We start from the raw sequence: 20,818 nt of genomic DNA, 5'->3' as shown, positions 1-20,818 counted from the left end.
TACTAGGTCTTTACTCTTTCAAGCACATTTTCTGTCTCCTATTTTCACTTTCTCATCAACTGTCTCTTCACTATGAAAATACCAGCACAGTGGCTCCCAATCTGACCATTGGCTTAAAGATGTATCTCTTTTTTGATGTCCTATTGAAATTTTTAAATTTTTATCAGTCCATATGCCCTTGCAGCCACCAGGATATTCTGTCTCCCTGTTCCTTCTCCCTGATACTTCTAGAAGGGATGGAATCAGAGAGAGGAGAAGGTTCTATGGGCTTCCAATCCCCTGCTCCTCTCCTGAGAAACTAGAAAGGCATCATCCCAAACCAGTGGGGTGTACTCACGACCAGTCCAGGAGCCAGCGACATTCCCTCAACCCCATGTGAAACTCAGGGACCCAGGCAGACTCCATTTGTTTTCTTGACTGCAGAACTCGTTGCCATGGCAACGGGGGGAGCTGCCTCCAGAGCTGCTGGAAAGACAGAGCTGACTTTATCATGAGTGCCCTCACTCCCAGCCTGTGATGATTGAACCCCTTGGTGGAAGCACTATGTTCCCTGGGTACCAGGGAGGACCCTCCCAGGCTGAGGGGGCAGGAACAGGTCAAAGGATAGACTGTTCCACTGTGTGCTGCTCCTCTGTGGAGTCCAAGACCTGCTCCTCTTTTCTCTTCAGGGTCTTGCTTTGTTCCTCTCTACCTCTTGTTCCCACAGCTGGAAGTGCCCAGCCTCTTTTCTCCTCCTCTTCTCTGTGGCAGGTGCCTCAGGACAAAAACCGTAGTCTGAACAGAGCAGGCTGTGGCTCTCCTGAGGAACTCCCCCCCCCCTAATGTGTTTGGTCTCTTCGTCACTGCTCTGAAGACAAATATCTTTGCATACTTTGCATACTTTACTAACAGAGAATGCTGACTACTGATACGATATTCTTCTGGTGTGAAAGTGGGTGTCTTTAATTAATTTTAATGACGGATTCTCAAAGGTACATCAGCAAAACAGTCTGATGAAAATGGGGAGGCTGCATATGATCTACCAGGTAAAGTATTCTATGAAAGCTTTCGAACTTTTTTACTTACGATAAAAGTTTCTGGGAATGTTCCATGACCAGGCATAAAGTACACCTACCACCCACACACAAAAAAGCCCCTAGAGATCAAGGGAGTGGGTGGGCAGTGAATTAATAATGTGGAATACAAACTTTCTCCCCCTTCTCCCCCACTGAGGGCATAATGCATACAAACTTTTAGAAGGTGAAATATTTGCAAACCCGTCTCTTGCTGTTATAGACAAAGCTTACCAAAATCTTTTAAAAATATCAACATTTGTGATCAAGGTAAAAAGAAGAATGCCAATTCCTTAAGAGGTCTTGGCTCCTACCCAAGCTGTGTTTCCTTTTTACCATGGATATTAGCTTCTTGTCTTCATAAATGGGAGCATGATCAGACTCCCTGGGCCCATAATAGTGCCTCATAATAAAGGACCAGCTAAGATGAAACAGAGAGATTAGGTGACCATAAAGGTCTGTGTCTCTCATTCATAAGAATAGCATTTTCGTTTTCCAAAGTTTAACATGTATAGGTGGCTAAATGTCATGATTATGTCAATCCTTATAAAACTGAATTGGAATAAAACTGCTACAAAACTCTTGGGGACAGTTACTATGATTCAGAATACTCCAGTATCACTTTAATTTCCTGAATCACAGTAACTGTTCCCAAGAATTCAGGATACTCTACTATCATGGTATCTTGAATAAGAGGTTTTTCAGAAATAGCAGAATCTGATTATCCTTCTTCCTGTCATTTACATTAGCCATTCGAGACCATTTTTCATTTAAATATGAAAAACGCTCACCCATGTAGTATGACTCCAGACCAAAAACGTATTTCCTCCAACTGATTTAATTATGAGTCAAATGCTAGTTTGGAGCCGACTGTACCAGTTAGGGTGATTTCTTTCACTAAATACCGTTTCTCCTTGTTTTCTTTCTCTTTTGTGGGCTTTAGCTGAAGATTGGATAGTTGCAAACACAGATTTGATTGACAAGACCAAGTTCACCATCACAGGTCTGCCTACAGATGCAAAGATCTTTGTGCGTGTGAAGGCTGTGAACGCCGCAGGCGCCAGCGAGCCCAAGTACTACTCCCAGCCCATTCTGGTGAAGGAAGTCATAGGTAGGTAGGCAAGACTTTTAGAATTTTGTCTCCATTTCCAACATCACTTGGTTTTATGTTCTAACCCCCTTTTTTCTCAAACCTTTCTATTTTGCTATCGCTCCTTTGATGTATAGTCAGTGCCCCTCTGGAAGTTAGCAATGAACAAAACATCCCCTTTCCACCAGTGTGGAGGTCAGTGTTTGCAACTCAGTACAAGGACCAGTTAGTTAACCTCACCAGATCCCGTGAGCCAACTCTGGCTGAACTGCCGATTTCCACTAAAGAGAGGGAGCATGAATGCGGCAGGGCACACAGCAACAACATGGCTCCGACGGGTCTGGGAGGCCAGAACCATCTTCATAATGAAATGAACACATTAGTTGCCCTTTTCAGTGTTTGACATCTGCACTGGTGATGCACAAGTGATGGATCCGCACAGACTCAGTCAGTGCCATCAAACTCTGCTAGTTATTTCTGTCTTCTTCACCACCTTGAACTTGTAGTTAAAGTTAAAAAGCCAGCTTTGCCTCTGCATGTTCTTTTTTTTTTTTTTTTAAGATTTTATTTATTTATTTGAGAGAGCGAGAGAGATAGCATGAGCAGGGGGAGAGGTAGAGGGAGAGAGAACAAGGTGGGGCTCAATCCCAGGACTCCAGGATCATGACCTGAGCCGAAGGCAGATGCTTAACTGACTGAGCCACCCAGGTGGTCCACCTTGGCGTGTGCTTGATGAAGCATAAAAATTATTAATTTATTAAGCCTTGGTCCTCAAGGACACATTTTTCCTATGTTTATGTAGCAATGAAATGCAAAAGATGTACAGAGGCCTTACACTGCATATTGCAGTGCAAGGTTGTCTCTAGAATAGCACGTGTGTGACTGAGTGAGAGGCTGAGCTAGGGACTGTTCTCAGAAAATTCTATTTTTACTTGAAAAAAAAATGACTGGCTATTTGGCAGGTATTTTGTAGAAAATGAAAGCAATGAGCCTATCACTTCAAATAAAACAAGTTACAGTATTTGTTGTCAGTGTTTCAGTGAAAAAAAATAAGCTTTTAGGGAAAAATTAGAATTTTGGAAAACTTATATCCACCCCCATAGACTTAACTGCTCTCAACACTTATAACTGTTCTCATTAAATAGGCAGTGATATTAATGGATGTAATTTTTTGATATTGAATAATGGAATGTGTCAGCATCTGGAAGATCTACATAATTTGGTGAAGCAATATTTCCCAAATGACAAATACACGTTAAAAACATGCATCAGTACAATGTATATTAAAAATGTAAGCTAGACCAATGGATTTTAATGTAACAGAGTGTGAAAAGTTAATTGAAATAGTTTCAGATTCCACATTTTCCCTCACCTTTAAGGAATTACAATTTATCGGGGTACCTGGATGGCTCAGGGGGTTAAAGCCTCTGCCTTCAGCTCAGGTCATGATCTCAGGGTCCTGGAATTGAGCCCCACATCAGGTTCTCTGCTCAGTGGGGAGCCTGCTTCCTCCTCTCTCTGCCTGCCTCTTTGCCTACTTGTGATTTCTATCTCTCTGTCAAATAAATAAATAAAACTTTAAAAAAATTATAATTTATCATGTTTTAGTTTAGAGTCAAAAAGGAATATCCAAAATTGTCTAAAAAGCTTATTAGAATATTTCTTCAGTCTGTGGGAAGCCAGATATTCTTCACTAAAGGACTTCAACTTATGGAACATATTGAAGTCAAATTGAAGGCAAGAAGAAGTTGGAGATTGCAGATCTCCTCTATTAAGTCAGACATTAAGCAGACTTGCTTAAATAGAAACTAATGCCATTAAAATGTTATTTATGTTTTTTTTAAAGATTTATTTATTCATTTGACAGAGAGAGATCACAAGTAGGCAGAGAGGCAGGCAGAGAGAGAGAGAGAGAGAGGAGGAAGCAGGCTCCCCGCCGCGCAGAGAGCCCGATGCGGGACTTGATCCCAGGACCCTGAGATCATGACCTGAGCAGAGGCAGCCGCTTAACCCACTGAGCCACCCAGGCACCCTATGTTTTTATTTTTAAATGAATAACTAAACATTTCAAATATCCTGTTTTGATTTCTAATAGGGCAAGTACTGATATATACGGCACACATAAACAAAAGCTGAGAAATTGCTTTTTTCAGAGCGATCCTTGATAATGTTTAAGAGTATGATAGAATACTGAGACAACATGTCTGAGAGTTGCCGCTTCAGGGGAAAGAACACTGGACGGGGGCCTGGGTATCTGGGTTCTAGACCATGTTCTGCCACAGAGTCGTGTGGTGGCTGCCTGACACCTTTTAGAAGTGAGTTATGGGATAGAAGTTTGGGTGGATGGTTGGGGGAATGGATGGATGGTGGGTGAAAGAAAACATGAAGCTTGCACATTTTCTTAGTGGATTCTAGAGACGGCCTGTGTAAGTTGAATCCTGTTTCCATCATGTGTTAGCTGTGTGACCTCAGGCAAGAGACTTGATCTTCCTGGAGCCATAATTTCTTCATCTGCAAATCGGGGATAATAATAGCACCTGACCCATCAAGAGGCTCTGAGAATTAAATACATGGATCCATGTTACTGCTTAATAGAATGCTTGTCACATAATAAGCTCTCCATATGTGTTAGCTTTTATTGTGATGATTGTTTAGTTTACTGCAGAATCTGGCTGAGTTTTTTTCCCCTCATTTGTAAAGTTAGGGAGCTAGGGGATCTCCAAGTTCTCTTCCAGCCCCAACATTCAGTAGTCATCATCATTGTCACCATCAACATCATCATTATCTCCTAGAGTTTATTGAGCACTTATTATTCTCAACTATTACGCTAAATGCTTTACGTGGATAACCTTATTTAATCCTCCCAAGAGTCATACAAATTAGATGCATTCATCATGCTGATATTATGGAAGAAAAGTCTGAAACCAGAACTCCTATATATTAGATCTAAGACTCAAACCCAGATCTTGGACTCCGAAGTCCACACTCCTGAGCATGGGCTCTTAAGGCTAACTCAGCTTCCATTCTGGCTGTGTCACCAAGGGCAAGTTACCTAACCTCTTATACTCCTGTTTCCTTTTTTTTTTTTTTTTTAATTTTATTTATTTATTTGAGAGAGAGAGTGAGAGAGAGCACAAGAGGGGTGAAGGTCAGAGGGAGAAGCAGAGTCCCCGTGGAGCTGGGAGGCTGACACAGGACTCAATCCCAGGACTCCAGCATCATGACCTGAGCCGAAGGCAGTCACTTAATCAACTGAGCCACCCAGGGGCCCTCCTGTTTCTTTATCACGAAGTGAAACAGTACCTATCCTACAGGGTGTCCTTGAGTTTGAAATCGTGAAAATACTCATGAAAAGTATTTTGTCCAGTGTCTGTCACATACTAAGCCTTCAAATGATGAGAACTGCTTCATCCTTGTGAGTCTACAGGCTTTTGACTCTCTGCTTCTGATGGGTTTGCAACAACATGTCCTAGTACTTTATGGTGGTTAATTAACCAACATCAGTACATGTGGGCTACAGCCACCTCTTGTGTGTCTTATAGCCACACAGGGAGAGAGTTAGTATCCACCTGCAACAGAATTACCCAAATAACAAGTGCTATGTGCTTAAACTCTTTTGTTTTGTTTTGTTTTGTTTTGTTTTTTTCTGGTGAGAAAAAATGAGCAGTCCTACCAGCTAATGTGGTGCCTATAGTTCTTTTGTGGAATGTTCACTGGAGAATATGCTTGCTGTTAGAACCTATGAAAAATATATCAAAGGTCCTAAGAAAAAATTTGCTGTTTTTCTGTAACGTTGCTTTAGACTTCTAATGACTGTAGAAATGGGAAGTTACCATAAAGTCAAGGAGGTCAAGGGTAAAATCTGTTGAGTCAAACTATGCAAACATCTCTGATTGAAAAAAAAAAAATGTTTAGAACCAAAGTTACTGTACATGATCTGGTAATGGCACATCTGAGATTTTCCTGGAGAGACATCAATGTGCACAAGGATATCCCAGTGAGTATTATGCCAGTGTGCTTCTATAAGGCTATTTCCCATGTACCCTACTGATCACAAAATTATACTATTCTACTTTCACTCAGAGCCTCCAAAGATTCGCATCCCAAGGCACCTGAAGCAGACTTATATCCGCAGAGTTGGTGAAGCTGTCAATCTGGTTATACCTTTCCAGGTAATAATTCAGGGATATTTATTTTCTTTTTTCAGTGCTGGGGTGTTTAAGAAGTAGAAACAGTTGCTCTAGCACTTAAGCTCATGATGATTCAGGATTTCTTCAGAGGGAAAGTAGATAAATAATGCAAGAGATATGGAGAGTGAGTAAACAATCCTGTGCTTGTTGAGAAAACTATGAAACTGATAGATACTCCTTCTCCATGAGATGAATGATGCCTAGGTTGGACCGGTCTGAAGCTCAGGGACTATGGTTGGGCAGAGAGGAAATAACAAGGAGATGCCCAAATAAGAAAAGCTTAAAGATTCTGGCCCTGCACTTCTGTAATAAAACTAATCTTCATTTTAAGTGAAGCTCTTGGTGTAACATTCAGGAAAACAACATGTACTTACTTCCCATAATCAAGCCAAAGGAAGAGGGTTAACTGAATGTTGAAATCTAGAGGCCACTAACTGAAAGATGCAAACATTGTTAAATCATTGCTGCAGCAAAAGAATCTGTTGTTTACAAGATTAACCAGACCTCACCTACAATAATTTTGGTCTGGTACACACACACACACACACACACACACACACACACACTGCACCACCACCCCATTACCCGTTGGACTCTTTTTATGCCTCTAGCCAGCACTGTTCAATAGAATTTTCTACAATGATGGAAATGTTTTGTAGCATCAATGTCCAGCGTGGTGGCCACCAACCAGATATGACCATTGAGCACTTGAAATGTGGTACTTGAAACTAGTGCAACTGGGAAGGTTAATTTTTCATTTTCCTTAACTTTTTTTAAAGAGTTTATTTATTTATTTGACAGACAGAGATCTCAAGTGGGCAGAGAGACAGGCAGAGGTGGGGGGGAAGCAGGCTCTCCGTCGAGCAGGGAGCCCGATGTGGGACTCGATCTCAGAACCCTGAGATCATGACCTGAGCCGAAGGCAGAGGCTTAACCCACTGAACCACCAGGTGCCCCTCATTTTCCTTAGTTTTAATTAATTTTAGTTTAAATAGCCACATGTAGCTTGTGGCTCTTATCTCAGAAAGCATGGCTCTTGAATTAGAATTTAGGTTTCTGCACACATTTGAATACACACAGAGCTCATTCAAACCCAGGATCCCATGACAAGCAAGCTAAAGGAGAGCCATTTGGGCCTCCCTTATTGCACTTGGAGTTACAACTTAGAAGAGGCAGTTGCCTTCTACATGCAGTGTGTGAAATCAGAAGGAAAGCCAAGGAAGATGCAAGTTCTTTATCTAAAAAGTGAGGATAATGATACTTATTATCTTGCTGTGAAGATTAAAGGAAATATTAAACATCATGTACCTAGTGTAGTGCTTGCACAAAGAATGCAGACAACAGGCAATGTGGGTATCACTGTTTCTGCCACAGTTGCTAACCACCAGACTATCTCCAACTTTGCCTAGAATGGGATAAGCAGCTGTCATTTTTTGTAACGCTGAAAAAAAAGTCTTGAGACCATCTGATTTCCCTCCCCCTCTACTTTTTCTGTCTTTTTAGGGAAAACCAAGACCAGAAGTAACTTGGAAGAAGGATGGTGCAGAAATTGATAAGAATCAAATAAACATTCGTAACTCTGAGACTGATACAATCATATTTATCAGAAAAGCAGAGAGGAGCCACTCTGGGAAATATGATATGCAAGTCAAGGTGGACAAATACATGGAAACTGCATCAATTGATATACAGATCGTTGGTAGGTTTGAAAGAAAGAACTAGAATGTTCTGTCGAAGCAGTATTTGGTCTTGTCATTAAGGCAAGAGTAAGAATTTTTGTTAAATTCTTTTTCTACAATTAGAAAATATAAATTAGTAACAATAGTATTTCAAAATAATTTTTTACGACTGAAAATACTAATCATTGGAGACTTAGGGCATACATGTTAAAGAAAATTAATGCACATACTTTTAGTATGAAACATGTGTACTACTTCATAATCCACTTCTCTCTTACTCTGTTTCTCAACTCCTTGGTGACAAAATACTTTCTGTTTTGAATTCTTGCATTTTTTTATGACTGTAGTAGATTCTAGACACAATTTACATGTTTCCTACTACACCTAACATTTGCTAATAATAAAGTTTTAATGGAGAATGAAAAGTTTTTATTAAGTATAAGGAAGATATACCTAAATAGTTAAACACTAAATTGGTTGACCCTGTAAGGCTAGATACTCACTCGCTTGTCCAAATAATAAATAAGTGTAGTTCTTCTGTCTAGAGTTAAGGGAATAGATGGAGGATGTCTAACAGATGGACCCTTCTCACTTGCTATCATTTTTGCCATGTCAAGAAATACATTTAAGAGCAGTGCTATAGAAGACTTGTTTCCAGTCATTTTTATTATCATATTTCAGCAAATGTGATGAAACTAGGGGCTTTCTCACCAAAGGACCAACTTCCTGTGGCAGATTGGATAAAAGTTCATGCCCTTTAAATTAAGTACTCTCTTCCTACTAGCTAAACTTTCTTGATTTTTTGTTAAGTTGAGAAGAGTGTTGAGGCTACCCTGTGCCCTTGGATCTGGCTGGGCTCCATTGTAATGGGAGCCTGCGTGGGGGGGTCTGGAAGAGGGATGCCCTCTGAAACATACAAAAGAAATTTTCTTTTCTACTTTGCCATCTAGGTACTTTATCAGGTAGTTATAGTGTTTGGGCCATTGATTGCACACTCAAAGTGCTCAACAAATAATGATTATCATTCTAGTTATTTTACTAGTTCCAAATTTATGTTGGCAGAGAGATAAAACAAGTTTTCCTCATGCCCATTAAAGGTATCTTTTGGGTATAACAGAGGAATCCACTCACAGGCTGTGGCCTGCCTCTGAGCTTCTCACCAAAAACCAAAGATGCTTGGCCCAAATGGGCTGTTATGATTTGGAGTCCCAAGTCAGCTCACATTTCCCATTAGGCAGGGTATCCTTGTGCTTCATTGCCAGTAGCCTGTCCTTGGAGGGATGACGAATGAGGTTTGAAGTTTCATTTAAATTTTCTTTTCAAAATCCATTTCTTTCCAAGAGTTTTTAGAGAAGCTTAGCTGGGGTGCATTCCATTACTCTGATGTTTAAGAATGATGAAGGGAGGGGCTCCTGGGTGTCTCAGTGGTTAAAGCCTCTGCCTTCAGCTCAGGTCATGATCCCAGGGTCCTGGGATCGAGCCCCACATCGGGCTCTCTGCTCAGCGGGAAGCCAGCTTCCTCCATCTCTCTGCCTGCCTCTCTGCGTACTTGAGATCTCTGTCTGTCAGATGAATAAATAAAATCTTTAAAAAAAAAAAAAAGAATGATGAAGGAAATGTGGGTAGAAATGCAGGGAAGGATGGATATTTCAAATATCCTTCTGTAATGAGGTACAGCGGTCCCCTCTATCGATGGAGACATATTCCCAGTGTCTAAAACCACAGGTAGTACCAAACCCTATATATGCTATACTTTGTCTTATACACCCATACCTATGATAAAGTTCAATTTATAAATTAGGCACAGTAAGAGATTAACAACAATAACTAGCAATAAAACAGATCAAGTATAACCATATACTGTAATAAAATTAATGTGGTCTCTCTCACAAAATATCTCATTGTACTATACTTACCCTTTTTCTGATGATGATGTGAGATGATAAAATGCCTACATGATGACATGAAGTGAGGTGAATGACGATGACGCAGGCATTGGGACATAGTGTTAGGCTACCATTGACCTTCTGATGCTATGTCAGAAGGAGGAGCATCTGCTTCTGGACCTCAGTTGTCAGCAGAAAGCAAAAGTGCTGTTAAGGAGGGACCCACTGGAGAAGTTGAGAGGGAAAGTGATCTTACAGTGATGCCATGAATTCATCTTATAGACCGTCCAGGTCCACCTCAAATGGTGAAGATTGAGGATGTCTGGGGAGAGAATGTTGCTCTATCATGGACACCACCAAAGGATGATGGAAATGCAGCCATCACAGGGTACACAATCCAGAAGGCTGACAAGAAGAGCATGGTAAGGTCTGGCTTTCTCTGGTTCAGCAGCAGCAGAATCACATTTTATCAGAGGTGAAGGTGGAGCATGAGGTCCTCTGTGGTGAGGAATGTGTGGGGGGCATGGGTAAACAATGTGGCCTCATGGAAAGGATAAAGCCTTAGGAGTCACAGAGAGTTGGATTTGAATCCCAATATTGCCACTTAAGAGCACATGTACATGGACAGTCACTTAACTTCTTTGATCTCCATTTTCCTCATCTATAAAATAGCGACATGAATACTTAACTTTGCTTGGTTATTGTGGGGCTAAAACAATATAAAGCAGCTGGCACAATGCTCAATGGAACTTAATTCATGTGTTCACCAAATATTTACTCACTCTGGATTCTAACTCAAATTTAATCGGTGCAACACTTTCTCCTTATAAGATAAATGTTGTGTAACATGGACAGAAAGACATCAGTTAGAAAAGAGGGATTCTAAAGGGAACAGTGTACGTAAAGGTCCTGAAGAGGGGAGGAGCTGAGTGTGTTCCAGAAGCAACCCAGTCAGAGTATGAGTTAGTATTAGCTATATTTTATCGCTGAGGAAGCTGAGGCTCAGAAAGGATAAATGACTTGCTCAAGATCACCAGATTTTAAAAAATGTTAAAGTCTCAGTGTTCCTGCATCAGAATCCATCCACTACACCATACTACTGCCCTCCTGTAAGTGAATGAATGAGGCATTTTTCATTCTCAAAGGAAGAGTAAAATATCATACGTAATGATGTTGATAGGAAGTCGTTCGGCATCTACACCAGTAGATCTCAGTAAGAACTTCAGTTATGAAGTCACATCAGATTGTAATTTTATGACCTAAGTTATGAAAGGGAGAAGGTTTTGTTTGGCCCTTGTTTGGACCTTGCCTATTGTTTGGACCTTGGCCCAGATACTGGCAGTGAACCCAGGGGTACCGTGGTTCTTATAGAGGGTCCTTCAAGCACCGCCTTCCCCCCACTTGTCTACCCCCAGCATACTTGCTCAATGTTTGTCTTCTTAGATATTCCGTCAACTCCAGATGAACCAGGACTTTCCCAATGCTTCATGTACCTGAGTTGTACCCGGCAACAGGGGCTGATCCCTAACCCCTGCACTTCTGTGTGTCTTTTGCATTTCAGCAGGGACAGACCTATAGGCCAAACAATGCTCCCTCTGCCCAGTGTAAGTCCCAGGAGATGACCACACCATTGCCTCACTGTGGCTACAGGTGCTGTTCTTCACTTAAATTCCTGTTGTCATTCATCACTTCATAAACACTGTTTTCATTGTGGGTGCCAACACATTAATTTACTCATTTATGTACTATGTGTTGAGCACTGTTCTAGCTGCTGGATTGGGAAAAAAAAGAAAAGATCACTCACAATCTAGGCAAGAAGAAAGACATCACAGTACCACATGATACGATAATACACCAAATGTTGGAATAAATGTTGGAATAAAGTGCTTTGGGAATAAAGGAGGGCATAACTAATTTGTCTGGTGTCCTAAAAATATCCAAATATACAGAAATAATGATGGTCCCTAAAAATTCTGAGAAAAATCCTTTTCCTTTGTGAACTTTCTGTCATAAAATATATTTTCTCAATTAGTGATACTAAACATACTTGCGGCAAGGTGGTTCTTTACTGGTTGCAAGATAAACTTTGAGATCACTATGTTTCTCAGGATGATGAGAAAATAATTGAAAAGAAAATTACTTGTTTGGGTTCTCATTCATTTGTTCAAGTATCCAATAAACAATTATTTTTTGCACAGTACCCATCATGTGCCAGGTATTCTAATAGGCCCTAGAGATACAGGAGTGAGAAGAAAAGTCTGTCTTTACCTTGATGGTGTGTCCATTTCAGTGAAGGAGGTAGAGACTAAACAAGTAAAATAGTAAATATATAATGTAATTTAAAGTAGCAGTTTCTATTAAAAAAAGAAAAAAGCCTCGCCAGGTTAAGGTGATAGTCTAGAGTGGGGGAGGGGAAACAATGAAGAATGAGGTAATATCTGAGCAAAGACCTGGAAGGCAAATGTATTGGGTGATATTAATTTTTCTCTAGTGATTTAATGTCATCTCTTCCTCAGAATAGGTAAGTTTAAATTAAAATTCTATAATTAGGGCCACCTGGGTGGCTTAGTTGGCTAAGCGACTACCTTCGGCTCAGGTCATGGTCCTGGACTCCCGGGACTGAGTCCTGCATCAGGCTCCCTGCTCAGAGGGAGTCTGCTTCTCCCTCTGCCCTTCCCCCTCTCATGCTCCCTCTCTCTCAAAGTAAAAAAAACAAAAAACAAAAAACTTACAATATTATATAATTAGACTTTGTTATGCAAGAGGTAGGTGACAGACACTATATACTTGCAAAGGAAATATAAAGGTAGGAGTTGACATCTATGATATATGCATCTAATATGTAAATGAAGATTAAATTATACATAGTCAAGTATAAGTCTGTTGTAAAGTATAAACAAATTAAATGTATGACATTATTACTCTCAATATAAAAATCAGTGCTATTTTTCTTTTAGTTAATGAAACATCCCTGTTATTTATTCTCATCAACAGTGGGAATAGTTGTGTATTTTTAGATGATTTTTCTCAAACAAACTTTTTTCCCCCATAGGAATGGTTCACTGTCATTGAGCATTATCACCGAACCAATGCCACCATTACTGAACTGGTCATAGGAAATGAATATTATTTCCGGGTCTTTGCTGAAAATATGTGTGGCCTCAGTGAGGATGCAACAATGACTAAAGAGAGCGCCGTGATTGCCAAGGATGGTGAGTTCGCAGTAGACTGGTTTAAAGGGGGTTCTGGACTCAATTTCAGTTTGTGGGAGTGAGAAGCGTTTCCTTTTTTTTCTTTTTTTTTTTTTTTAAAGAGAGTCTTCACTACATAGGCATAGTTGATTAAATCACTGGTCTTCGTGATTAAACATAAGCTCCAGCCCCTTTCCTGCCCCTGGAATTCTGGGGATGGGGCTGAGCGTTTGAACCCACTAATCACAGGGCTGGGTTTCCCTGGCAACTAATCCCCATCCTTGGGTCCAAAGGTCACCTCATTAATGTAAAAAAGACCCCTTTACAACTCCCCTCACTTAGGAAATTCTAAGGATTTTAGGAGCTCTGTGCCAGAAATGTGGCCAAAAGACCAAATATCTACTTCTTATTATAAATCACCATATCACAACTAGACATCTGGAAACCTCAGTTTTCCATGACTAGATGAAAAGGCCTGGAAGAAGAGATGTGACGAATGGGAATTCAGAAACTGATAAACACACATTTTTAAATTGCGGTAAAAATATTCAAGCAAAATGTTCATTTTATCAGTAAAATATTTAAATTTTTAATATTGTATTTTTTAAAAAAATGCAAGCTTAATTCATTCCAATTTCTGGGCTGTGGGCCTAGAAATGGCTCAAGTCATAGACATGGGAATTTGATTTCAAATTAGCCACTCTCCTTAAAAACCTTGCTCATTGCGCTCACATTAAAGCACACTGTTGATCAAAATACTGACACCAAATTCTTCTCAATATTTCTTTCAATCTCAGAGGACCACACTGGCTTTCTGTCATCCCAGGTGGGATTGACTATCTCTTTGTACCCTTCAGAATGAATGTAGTATGATATTCACCCACGTTTTTACATGTTTTTTTTTTTTAAGCTCAGGAGAATTTTAATCATGAGTAAAGTATGCCAAGAATAATATATTCTCAGGCCAATTTGTATATTTCTCATGCTTGTTTCTAAGGTAAAATCTACAAAAATCCAGTGTATGAAGATTTCGATTTCACAGAGGCACCCATGTTTACTCAGCCTTTGGTTAACACCTATGCTGTGGCTGGTTACAATGCTACCCTGAACTGCAGTGTGAGAGGAAATCCTAAGGTACCTTCTGTTTTTGGTTGTTTTTTTTTTTGCACATTAGTGAAATTTAAGAATTAATCTCAAATTCCCTTTTTTTATATTAGACACGGTATTATTGTGGGTAATAATATAAACTGACTTTTCAAGTGTTACTATGTCTTTCTCTGGGATAGGAAGAAGGTACAGCATTATGGTGTTGGTGGCTAATTAGGTCCACCATTTAAATATAGTAATAAAACCTGTTTATATTTCTTTACTAACTAAAGGATACCTACTAAGAAAAAACAAAAACAACTAATTCTTAAAAGAGCTGAAAGGTAAGGAAATGAAAGTAGTATCATTTTACCTGAAAAATTAGGTGGTAATGTAAATTCATCAAATTCTCTGAAACAGATTAAAGCAAATGATGATGATATTATAATGCAAGGCAGAATTTAAAATGTGCTGAGATAAGGATACAGAGTACCCAGAAAGAAGAAATCACATCTGATTGAAGAGATTCAGAAAGGTTTTAAGGTTTCTTATTGGTATTTGAAAAAAAAATGAAATAATGAATGCTGCTCATAGAGATATCTATCCCTAGAATTTGTCAAAATTGCAAAGTGGCATTTTTCCTTCTCTGTTCCTGTAGGAACAGAGAAGTCAAGGAAGAAGGTAGACTGAGGATGAGAGGAAGATCCTGAGTTCATGCTTAGTTGGAAGTAACATGGATATATCCAAATGGGAACGACCAGGAGGGAGAGGAGCGGTTCACCAGAGCTTAGGAGAAAGGCCAGGACTGTGACTCCTGATTTGGAAGCCTCCCACCTCTTGGAGCTGAAGCTCTAGAAAGGATATCACTGAGGAAAGACAGTAGTGAGTGAAATGGCGAAGTCCAAGGTGTAATTCAAAATCCATTTGAAAGGAGGAAGGTGATAGTATAAAGGAGACAGAGAAGGAAGTCTCTAGGGTCTGAACAAGGCAAAAGCATAAAAAAGGTGGAAGAGAGAACATGGAGAGTACACATTTACCAAAGGAAGGAGAAGACAATATGGGAAGGGAGAAGGAGGGTCAAGGGTATCAAATATAATTCAGAGGCCCAGGAGAATAGAGTCATCTTCTTGGGTGACTGACTGGTCCTTACTGATCTTGCATTATCTGAAGTGGACCCATTCTACTGGATGATGAGTACAGGTGTTTGAGGAGAGATAAAATGGTGGGGAGGCATAAGCAGCACATAAAGAATTAGAAAAGAATGTCAGGAAAAGGAAGTGAAGAAAAGCAGATGGTTAGGATACCCTATGGGGATTCTCTGAAAAATACCCAGCAGTATACATTCTTCAGGACGAGCTGACTTCAGGAACCTATGGCTCAAATTGGAATGCTTCTGAAGAAGCATTTGGGAAGAGAGCCCCAGAGCGGTCTTCTGAACAAGTCTGGCTTGCTTCTTCAGAACTGCTCATTTATCTTCTTGCCAAGCACTAAGTAGAATTTCATTTGAGAGAAACAATGCTCAAGCAGATGTGGATTCTTCTTAGATGTACTTTCTTTCTTAGCTACTCTTTAAAATCTGGTCCCCTGTTTTAATGGTCTCTTATTACAGTAGGTACTGATATGTTCTGACCTATTTACTTACTTCAATCTTCAGCCCAAAATAACCTGGATGAAAAACAAAGTTGCTATTGTGGATGACCCAAGGTACAGGATGTTCAGCAACCAAGGGGTCTGTACTCTGGAGATTCGCAAGCCCAGCCCCTATGATGGAGGCACTTACTGCTGCAAAGCAGTCAATGACCTTGGGACTGTGGAGATCGAATGCAAATTGGAGGTGAAAGGTATGACTTTGAAGAGCTCATGTATAGACTAAAATGAAAGAAAATGATTTGATTATTGCCCTTACTGCAAAATCCAAATTGTTTGCTAAAATGTCTACGGGTGGCAGGGGAAGAGGAAAGAGAATTCTGGGAGAGAAGACATTATTCCATACTGCACTCACTCTGATTTATTTGAGTAGACTTATTTTTATCTCTTGTAGTTCTTATTAACTAAAGGAATATTAATTTCAGTGGAATGGTAGTATGTGTATGGTAGAGTGGGAGTGAATCAAGTTAGTGAGATATGACTTTGGTGATATAACCTATATTAGAAAAAAAGTCTAGTGTAAAAACCCATCTAATGAACCTGCAATTAAAGAATTTGTACCATTTTTAATTAGTTTACTGTTTTGTGAAACCTTTAGTATATATATGGGTAAGTTTGCTAATTTAGTGTTTACTATTGCACATATAGAATATAGCATATCCATATTATAATCAGTTGCCTTTAAAAATCACATTAGAGAATTTCCATTTATAGGTATGCATTACATTTATACTAGTTTTTAGAAGTTTTGCAACTAATGTAAACCAAGAAAACATGTAAGGATTTATGTGGTAGAAAAGTCTCAGAATAACCTGTCATCTTAATGAGTTTTTGTAGTAATTGAGTTTAATTTTTATACTGAAGTTTTTTCTTGACAATCAAAACCTATTTTGGGATACCATGAGAACTCCTACAGATGTCAGAGTCCCTGTTATGAGATAATGGGTGACATGATCCAAATGTCTTTTTTCTTTTTCTTGTTTTATTTTATTGTTTATATTTTATTGTTTTATGATAACCAAAATCTTTATTTTTTATACCTCTCTGTAATGAAATTATGATCCAAAAATCAGAAAGATAACTTTGTAAATATCTATTTAGAAACAATAGTAAATACTTAAGATACTAATGTAAGGAAGAGATTTTAGTCCTAAGTCTAGTATAAGTATAATAAAGATATTTGTTGAAAAAAAATTTTTATAACTTAAAAAACTGTTTTCTTTCTGCTATGATTTCTGTCCATCCTCAAGTAATACAGTATGGTAGATTCATGACTGAACAAGAGGGAATTTTTTTATTTTTTCTCTCAAATATAAAATAATAATATTCTTAGAAAATGTCAAATGTGACTATTGAGATAGTGTTTACAAGTTTAAATATTATTTTAGCTGTTTACTAGCTCTAAATGAAGTTAACAGTTGCAGGTATATCTGGTTTCTCAACTCCTAGCCTTATTATTTTCAAGGTATTGTTGGTACTTAGGTCTCAATATTCAATAAAGAACAACAACAAAAGCCCAGTACCAGGTCTGCCTGCTTTGAAAATAAACACATGTTGCTATTGATATAAAATGATTATTTCACAAGTGGTTTACCATTTGGAGTCCTCCATAGTAACAAATAATATTGTACATATGGATGATATATCCTTTATAATAATTGTATAGTAAGTTGTATAGGGATTGCATTTAATAATACAAGTAATGTACCTTGTATGAAAGTTCATGATAAAGTATCAACTGTGCTGTGTTGGTCAACACTTTTGGTCCTACAAGTAAAGCCAAGATTGTTGATCATCAGATTGTTATCTGATAATAGGTGATTTGAATCAAGTTAAGCTGAGAAAAAAAAAAGGTAAGAATATCAACTGAGAATAAATAAATACTGGTACAAATATTCTAATTCTACAGTGATATATCAAGGAGTAAATACCCCTGGACAACCAGTCTTCCTGGAGGGGCAGCAACAGGTTTTAAAAGTTCATATCCCACTGGATATTTCTACTTTCTGTTCCATTCCTCTTACATGAAATCGCACTTTGCATGTAAAGCTTGACTTTCTCATTTGCTCTTCATTGTATTTCTTAGCAGCTCATGGCATACGGTGTTTATGCCATGAACAGGAAGGCCAAATTATTCAAGGATATTGATTAATGTAGGCACTGTGTTTTGTCAGGAAACTAAGTACCATACCACACATCTCCATAAATAAAGCCAGAAAGCTACATTTGAAGATGACCTTATGGTAGACATCAGATGATTAAAACTTGGGACTCAGTGACAGTTCTTTAATATTTTCATTTTTTGAATGTAGAGAAATACGACCTTCCTTGAAGATAGTTTCCATTATAGTTTCCTTGGATTCATGTTAAGTTCAGAAGACTAACGTTTTTAAATTGTTAAGTGGTAGAAAAGAGTTCTGGACATTTTTGTTGGAGAGAGGACACAATTAAGAATATTTGGAAATCTTTGGATCCAATATTTAGAAACTTTCGTAGTTAAGGTTTCTGATGAAAAACTTACCAGTAGCTTACCAGTACCAACTTACCCATCTATCTTTTGGGCACTTTGGATATTTTCATAGGATCAGAATTATTTCATATATTTATGAACTTGAAAGAAAATTCCAGGCCCTATTACTAAGTGTATTAAGCAGTAAATGAGTCCTATCCTGTATGTATAATACACTCCCATTTGGAAGAACGAGTTAAGTTTTTTGGGCCTGGGTAAGCAACCTGATGTAAACTCTAATGATGTAAATCATTAGATTCCCGAGTTTACAATTCCTAGAGATAATGTCAGCTTACAAAAGATGACAGAATTAGGGCTCTTTCTTTAAGGTTTGGTAGATTAAACATAGAGTCACTTTCTAGTCTAAGTTTGTTTAAACCTTGTGTTTATTTAGATCATATATAATCAGTTCAGAAATACAATATTACAGATACGCTAGTCTAATATACCTACTTGATAATTTTGCCTTGTAGAATTTCAACATATATATATGTGCACTAATGCTTTGTCTATTGTCTCTGTTTTTCTTTTGTTGAAAAACACAATATATATATGTTGTAGGTTTTTTTTTTTTAAGCTAATGGTTTGGAAGCTCTTAGCATAAATATTCACTGTACAATCAGATTGGCTTTGTCACCTGTTCAGGCAAAGTGGTTGTGCATATTAATAAGTGTTTTACATATTAATGATCCTTTTGAAGTGACTGGATCCCTGCCCTTCATTCCACGCGCTTCTATTTTCCTCCATCTTTCACATGACTAAGGATTAATGAAATCACCTCATCATAATTGTGACTATAATTTCATCCAACAAGCACTCAACTTTGTTTTTAGAACTTTATTAATGCTTACAACTTCTCTCTCTCTCTTTCTCTCTCTTTCCCTTAGTCGTAGCACAGTAAGGATTTTTGAATGTATATTACCATCTAAGGTAAGCTTTCATATGGTTTTGGCATATGAAGCTTATGACTATCATAAGCCATACAAAGCCTGTGGAGTATGGCATGATTTTCATTATGTAATCCAATGAAAATAGACTTTTTAAAATCTCTAACTTTGTAGTTTTAATTTGTATTTAAGTATCTTGAAATTAACAGCTAGTACTTATTCATCACAACAATCTCCTGTTGACATGGAGCAAGTTGCCGAATGCAGTAGAGCATGAATTAAAGCATTTAATGTAGATGAAAATGATACCCAAGCATTCTGAACGCTTTGCATCAAGGAATGGACATGTACATAAGTGGCATCATTTCTATAAATATGTGATTTGAATTTTTTTTTTAAAAAAGGAGAATGACTTTCCCAAATTTGCATTAAATAAGTTTTAAGAATGTTCAAATGGCATGCTGTTTTTGCCTGGACGTGAATTTATTAGTAAGTAGTAAAGCACTTCCTTAAAAGACCAAGAATTTTTATGGTTTCTTGGGTTCTCTTGTAAGGGATAATTTTTTTTTTAATGTAATTCAGAAACCTGGAAGGTAAGTTTGAAATATTAGTAGGTGTTTCACCTTCAGAAGGTATTAGATGGATTTTACTCTCTTTAACAAAATCTTCCCAGTTTTTGCACATTTGACAGGATATAAATAGCCAAAGTTAGAGGAGTTGTCCCTTTTTTCTTCTCCAATGTGCTTGACTAGAAATTCTTTTTACTTAACTCAAAAAAATATCAACAAGGGCACCTGGATGGCTCAGTCAGTCAGGCATCTGACTCTTGATTTCTGCTCAGGTCATGATCTCAGGGTCATGAGATACATCCCCACATCCAACTCCACGCTCAGCACAGAGTCTGCTTGAGATTCTCTCCTTCTCCCTCTGCCCCCTTCCCCTGCCCATGCTCTAAAATAAATAAAATCTTTAAAAAAGAAAAAAAAAAGAACATTAACAACAAACAGGAAACAGATCTTTCCACTGATTCATAACGTGGCTTGCATTTATCTGTCATTCAGTCAGAAGGCTTAAATCATCTGTAGAAGAATCCTAAAACCTCTCCAAGAGTAATAGATACTTTCCAACTAGTCAGGAATTCCAACTAAGATTGAATAATAGCAGGGAACAAAAAACTGCTGTGGGTCTGCTGGGAACTTGCTTTCCCTTCTAGTTGCCAAGTGCTTTAAATTTTAAATGTACTAAACCCAGAAAATTTCCAAGTAGGGGCTGAATGAATCTTTGTAACTAACTGGAACATAATTAGTCACATTTCTAGGCAGCTAGTCAGGAAGTAGTATTTAAGTAATCTTTCATGTAGACGGTTTTGACTTTGCCTTTTCCTTTCTGTCCTCTCTAGGTGGCCTTTCCTTCTGCAGGCTCCTCTTGCAAGGTGTGCCTCCTAACATAATTGATTCATATTTGCGAGACTTGCAATCAAGCAATCCCGAGGAATACTAAGGGCATGGGCCCTGCCTCCCTACACACCACTGCTTTGAAATCTGGTTGCAATGAGAAAGCATTTTCTGTTTTTCTACCAGGCACTCAAGTGTGGTCGTTTT

The 20,818-nt window shown here is 38.4% G+C and overlaps 1 protein-coding gene across 1 annotated transcript in view; it reads left to right on the top strand.

The window, feature by feature from the left end:
• MYBPC1 (myosin binding protein C1) overlaps nt 1-20,818 on the top strand; it is a 76,835-nt gene extending 56,017 nt beyond the window's left edge. The window contains exons 24-31 of the mRNA XM_044226324.1: nt 1,996-2,163; nt 6,226-6,314; nt 7,836-8,031; nt 10,180-10,319; nt 12,950-13,109; nt 14,086-14,222; nt 15,829-16,015; nt 20,617-20,818. Coding sequence (XP_044082259.1) covers nt 1,996-2,163; nt 6,226-6,314; nt 7,836-8,031; nt 10,180-10,319; nt 12,950-13,109; nt 14,086-14,222; nt 15,829-16,015; nt 20,617-20,717 — 1,178 coding nt within the window. The 3' untranslated portion in view covers nt 20,718-20,818. The remainder of the gene's footprint in view (nt 1-1,995; nt 2,164-6,225; nt 6,315-7,835; nt 8,032-10,179; nt 10,320-12,949; nt 13,110-14,085; nt 14,223-15,828; nt 16,016-20,616) is intronic.

This window comes from Neovison vison, chromosome 12 (assembly GCF_020171115.1).
Source record: "Neovison vison isolate M4711 chromosome 12, ASM_NN_V1, whole genome shotgun sequence".
In the NCBI taxonomy this organism is placed as follows: domain Eukaryota; kingdom Metazoa; phylum Chordata; class Mammalia; order Carnivora; family Mustelidae; genus Neogale; species Neogale vison.
Note: the sequence above shows the minus strand (reverse complement) of the source record. Positions and strands in the feature narration are given on the sequence as shown.